Raw genomic sequence first — 6114 nt, 5'->3', positions numbered from 1 at the left:
TATTATTATTTTTAATGTTTCCGTACTCTATGGTGTGCTCTTAATAATATTTACATCTACACAACACAAGAAGATCACAAGTTCCAATTGCACGAGCTCATTTGAGAGATAAGGAACATAGCCATGAGAAGACAAGAACGAGACTAGGAAGAATATAGATATTTTGATACAGGTTCTTGGCTAATACATAATCCTCATTATGATCAATATTTTCTTCCTCCCCTGACTATGATTGTGCCATTGACATGATTACCATGACTATTACAAACTATAACATTCAAGTGATTTTTCCTTTGTTTTACATAATATTTTATTTCAATTTACTTTTTATGTTTTGATAATTCTTTTTTTAAAATTGATTATATTAGACACAATAATGTAAAGAAGTAAGAATAGGGATTGATAGAAAATATTTTTTTGGGTGCTCTCAATCATCACAATTAGGGATTGATAGAAAATATTTTTTTGGGTGCTCTCAATCATCACAATTAGGATTGTGAGAAAGATACCATTTTCACACAAACTTTGTGTCAATGAGTGAAAAAGTTACAAAATACCATAAGATGGACCAAAATACCATCAATAATGTGCATTAAACCCCGAAAGGGGTTTTTTTAAGGATTGGTACAAAATATTTTCTTAGTGCTCTTAATTGTCACAATTAAGATTGTGCCTCAATGGGTAACAAAGGAGCAAAACGCGACGGGTTGGATTTTTTTTGGGTGCTCTTAATCATCACAATTAACATTGTGAGGAAAATATCATTTGCACACAAACTTTATGTCAATGAGTAAAAAGTTACAAAAATACCACGGGCTGGATTAAAACACCGGCATCAATAATGTGCATTAAACCCAAAATAGATTTTGTTTTCTAGATTGGTTACAAAATATTTTCTTGGTGCTCTTAACTATCACAAATATTTTCCTTGTTCTCTTAAGTATCACAATTAAGATTGTGCCTCAATGGGTAACAAAGGAACAAAATGCCATGGGCTAGATCAAAATACCACAATGACAATATGCATTAAATCCTAAAGGGGAATAACAAGAGTTTTGGAAGAGAATTTAATGGAAAGGTTAGATTCACAAAGTTTAACCCCATTTTTTTACATAAGTTCTTTTTGTTTGAGCAACACAACAACACATACACTTTCTCATAATCAGGTTTTTTTAACATGTATGATTTGTTGTTAAAACAATTTTTTTTAAACCCATTCTCTTGGTCACAAACACAAAGTTGTAAATAATTAGGGATTATGAACAAAGTTAAAGAAATTGGTTAAATACAAAGGGTGGAATAACCACTTCTCTCCCTAAGCTCAAGATGAATTTCAAAAATCTAAAATACCCAAAGTTTTTAAGTTTTTGAATTATTCAAAAGTCTAAAAATTAGTTTCACTATTGAAGTTTACAAAAAACTAAGAATATTCGAAGCAAAATAAATAAATAATTTAGCCTTAAGATCTGAACAATATAAAGATAATTTAAACTTCATAATTTCCAAAATTAATAAGAATCTAACCAATGCGAAATCCCAAACATTTTATACTTTCCTAACTGTCTTGATGTTTTCTTCATCTTGTGTAACTTGAATCTAAGTTTGGTGATGTCAAAAATTATGATTTGCGTGCATGTTACCTTGGAAATGCCACACTTTATATCCTCATAATTGCCAAAATGTGGTACTAAATTTGTATCTTCATGCAGTATTAGAATATGGTATAAATAGTTATGTGTCATTAAAAAAACCATTTTCTAATTTCATAAGTACTTGTTTGAATATTACCTTTGACCTTGTACTTGAGAAAAGAAATAATGTTTTCTTTATTTGTTTCTAACTAGCTCCTTTAATGAATCCTTTATACTTTGAATTCATGATGATTAGGAAAGGATAAAGTAGCCTTGTCAATGAGGAAGACAATGATGGTAATAGGAGATGATAGTGCTTGACCACCTTTTCACTTTTTGAGTGTGTTGTATTTTTTATCAACATCTTGTTCCCACTGGAAATGCTTTTCATACAACTTTAAGGCTTATATAATTGAGTTGAAGAGTTCAATTCAATTAATCCTATGATAAGTAGGAAATTTATAATCAATGTTTGTAGACTATTTAATTGCCATGTAATACAAAGTTCAAATAGATTATTTTATTACCATGTAACACAAACTTCAAGTAGAAAGTATAAAAAATTTAAGTAGAAGTTTTGAAATTAGGTTGTGTTTTTTTTCCTCACTAGATAGAAAAATAGGCCACTCTTCCTAACACACCCTCATTTGTAAAAAAATATTTTATTATGTTTTACGGAAAGGACCAAGTCATCAGCATGCATATATGAATGTTATATGCATTCTCCTTCCAAACAAAGATGCTAAGACATTGTCAATTTCAAGGACTTTAACCTTTCTTATGAGCATATATGCTTATAACTTGGAACTCCATCAAGTATGTATGTTTTTAATAGAATGGATATTTAATAGAACTTGTAAACTATGGTGAGTCAATGTGTGATGAATAGCTAGCTAAAACACAAAGTTGTTAGTTTAGTAAGCTAGTTTATAGATGTTCCTAGCAGTTTATTTCCTTTTTAGGCATGTACTATTCATGAAAAATGTGCACTTATTGTGAAGTCAACTCTCTTAAACAATAGAGAATAATGAGACTTTTACATTTCTTAAAGGGCACCTAAGCAAACTTAGGCTATGCTAAATTTGAAGTTGGTTGTACTAGCTCAATAGCATCTAAAAGAACAATCCCATAAAAATTTATCACAATTGAGCTGTGTATAGATAGTTACCAACACATTAAACTATATTTTTTGGCATTTTTAGTTAATTTTTTCAAGGTGTATTCAAAACATAAATCCTACTCTTCAAAACTACATGTTACTCTATTAAGCATTTTTTGTTTTATTTTTTTAGTTTTTTGTTTTACTTTTCAAGGTGAATTGAAAACTTAAATCTTGCTCTTCAAAATTACACGTTACTCTGTTAAGCATTTTCATTTTATTTTTTCAAAAGCGTATTCAAAATTTAAATCTTGCTCTTCAAAATTACATGTTACTCTATTAAGAACTTTCATTTTATTTTGTCAAAAGTGTATTCAAAATTTAAATCGTGCTCTTCAACATTACATGTTACACTATTTAACAGTTTTGAAACATCTACATAGACATGATCTTGGTATCATGATGTATTTTTCCTACAACATTGGCAAAACAAAAATATGGCCATTCATTCAAGCATTGGTATTATTCTTGCAGTTAATTTTCATCATTATATATAGATCCAATGTCACTCTCTCTACACTCATGTGAATATGCATGTGTACTGGATCCATGCGTGTGTGTGTGTCTCCGAGAGAGAGAGAGAGAGAGAGAGAGAGAGAGAGAGAGAGAGAGACCTCACATGAGTGTCCCCAACCATAGTGGGTACATACATCCTAAAAGTTACTTTATGAAAAGCAAAGGGACTTGATTAATGACCCCCTGAGATAGGACTTGAGTTCGAGACAAAGGCACTAGGGTGGTGGTAGGACCTGTTGGGATTGTTGCTAGAACGGTGTTCAACATACAAGGCACAAAGTGGGAGACAGGTCACTCCTCTCTCACTCAAATCCCTGTTCGAGGCAAGAATGGGGGTGGCCCTGCACCATCCACAACGAGAATGCGCGTGTGTCGTGGAAACACCCACAGCAGGTCTAAAAATATCTGTTGTGCGTTCTTAGTGAGAGTTATCGTGAAATAGTGAGATCTTAACAAGATATGGGTGGCGAATTATTTGTCTAAATGCGCTTCCTCAGCATCACTCGACTACTGCATACACTGTGGCCACTAGGCGCGTGTGTAGGTTATAAAGCTCGGCTTTGGCATTGCTATGCGCTGGGGAAGAGTGTGTGCGCGCTTGTGTGTGTGTGTGTGTGTGAGAGAGAGAGAGAGAGACAGACAGACAGACAGAGAGATGAGTACCATTGCAGAGCTAGCAAATCTTAGGGCACGGCGAATGCTCTCCCATGCACCTCACGCTTCTCCCGCCAATACTGCCCTTTCACACGATCCTGAGGAAACAAGGCCAGGTAATGATCTCCCCTATGAGTCCGCCCACAGCGCCTTCGACAGCAAGATTGTCATCATCACAGGAGCCCTCCTCTTCGTGATCATTGCCGCAATCGTCCTCAACATCCTCATCCGTTGCATGCTGCGCCGCTGGCTTTCCCACACGCAGCCAGCTGACGACGTCGCCGCCCTTAAGGCCAAGCGCGGCTTGAAGAAACGCCAACTCGGCGCTCTGCCCACCTTAATCTTTAGCAGCGAAGGCCAGGGAGGCCTCCCTGAGTCGGCAGAGCACGACGCCATGCCTACTCAATGCCCCATCTGCTTGGCCGATTTCTCCACCGGCGACAAAATCAGAGTCCTGCCCACCTGCCACCATGGCTTCCACGTCGGCTGCGTCGACCCTTGGCTGTACAAGCAATCCACCTGCCCCATTTGCAGAGGAGATCTCCTGGCCGCCATGGTGGTAGCGGAGAAAAGATCAAGGGGAGTGGAAGTGCATATTGTGATCACACCGAAAGGGGAACTGTCTCCTTCTCTATGTGCTGAGCTGACACGCCAACAAAAAGCATCCTTAGTTTAGTTAAGTTGAGGACATACAATTTTGGCCTCTCTCCACACATTATTGCTTAATTGTGCATTCAAACAAGGGAAATAAGTGTGTGTGAGACTTGAGTTTTCCTACGCGAGCTGTTTCTTGTTAATGAAAGAGTCTCTTGACCCCATCTTATCCATAGTAAATAAATCTCTAATACATGTCATCTTATCCATCATAAATAGATCTCTCATTGTTATCATTAAAGGAAGATTAGACATAAAGGAGTACCACTATGAAATTAAATTTGTGTACTATCTTGCGCCACCTAAAGATTCTTTTAGTAGCACATGGCTTGTTGATAGAGTATAGAAATTCTTGATGTCAATAGATTTTTCCGATCCAGTATATTTTAAAAACTTTTAGGCAAGAAAATAATTTCGGAGCTTGTTTATATTGTCATTCAAGCACTTATTGTTTTCATAGTTGAATGGTCTTGTCCACTTCATTCAAGTGGTGTCTTACAAAGTAGATAGGTTCCCTCTTACATGGGAACACTTCCAATAGCAAGGTAAGATGAGTCAACATGGACATGAAGTGCCACTACAAAAGCCATTAGAACAGAGTGAACTATTAGTAGAAAAATTAAGTAGTAAACGAGTAGCGAACTTCGAAAATCTTATGGGCGCATTGAATTTTTTTTGCACAAGAATATTGAATTGTGAACGTTCTGAGGATTTTCAAACGGTAGAACTCCAAGAATTTCAAAGATTAAAAATCCAATAGTTTCAAAGAGTAGAAATCCAAGAGTTCTTAACACTTTTTCATAGACCACAAAACAAAATAACTAAATGTATTAATGATAGTTTGTACATTTTGCATGAACACCCATTATGGTGTTATACAAAGTATTATTTTGGTTTGTGGCTGTAAGATTCCTCCTCCAGCCTCTAAAGGTGTATGACACATTCCCTCAATTCTTAGTGATCACCCCCTCTCTTTTGTGCAATGAAAGACCTTGTTTACCCTGTTCTAACCTAGAGAGAAAAAATTATTCTAGAGAGAGAAGACCACATCTTGGAAATATTTTTGATGGGGAGATTGTCCCAAACTTTATAATCACATTCCTCAAAGCAGCATCTTAAAAAGGATTTTCAGCAATTGAGAGATATTTTGGACGGTGGATGCACATTGCACATAAGGTAAGAATTAAGTCTAGTGGAATTTTTATAAATCCTTTTGATGGAAAATATTCTTCTAGGCTCTATAATATAGATCAACTGGTTAGAAACCAAAAAGGATTTATAGATTGTGGCAAGTGGTGGCATAGACTTGGGAGAGTGTGACTATTGTAATAATGAGCAAATTGACACCTTACAACAAGGAGAGAGAATCGCACTTATGGAGGGCACCTAGAAATCACATCAAGAGGCCATTTTTTTATTCAAAAAGTACATGAGGTGGCTAGATATTTCATCTCTCCTCTCACCTCATCCAAACCAAATCAAAAAGAGGGTTTAACTAGT

At 35.6% G+C, this 6114-nt stretch overlaps 1 protein-coding gene across 1 annotated transcript; it reads left to right on the top strand.

Moving 5' to 3' along the window:
* Positions 1-573: 573 nt before the first annotated feature.
* LOC147605547 (RING-H2 finger protein ATL80-like) lies at positions 574-4776 on the top strand. Its single transcript, XM_086793020.1, has one exon. The coding sequence runs from the start codon at positions 3878-3880 to the stop codon at positions 4634-4636; it is 759 nt and encodes a 252-aa protein (XP_086649146.1). The 5' UTR covers positions 574-3877; the 3' UTR covers positions 4637-4776.
* Positions 4777-6114: the final 1338 nt, after the last annotated feature.

This window comes from Cibotium barometz, chromosome 59, assembly GCF_041138505.1.
Source record: "Cibotium barometz isolate CiBa-2024 chromosome 59, ASM4113850v1, whole genome shotgun sequence".
In the NCBI taxonomy this organism is placed as follows: Eukaryota; Viridiplantae; Streptophyta; class Polypodiopsida; order Cyatheales; family Cibotiaceae; genus Cibotium; species Cibotium barometz.
This window is presented reverse-complemented; position numbering and strand designations above follow the sequence as displayed.

Bases quoted from the DNA above. Each gene is read 5' to 3' on its own strand.
- LOC147605547 (XM_086793020.1), top strand. From the start codon at position 3,878: ATGCGCTGGGGAAGAGTGTGTGCGCGCTTGTGTGTGTGTGTGTGTGTG.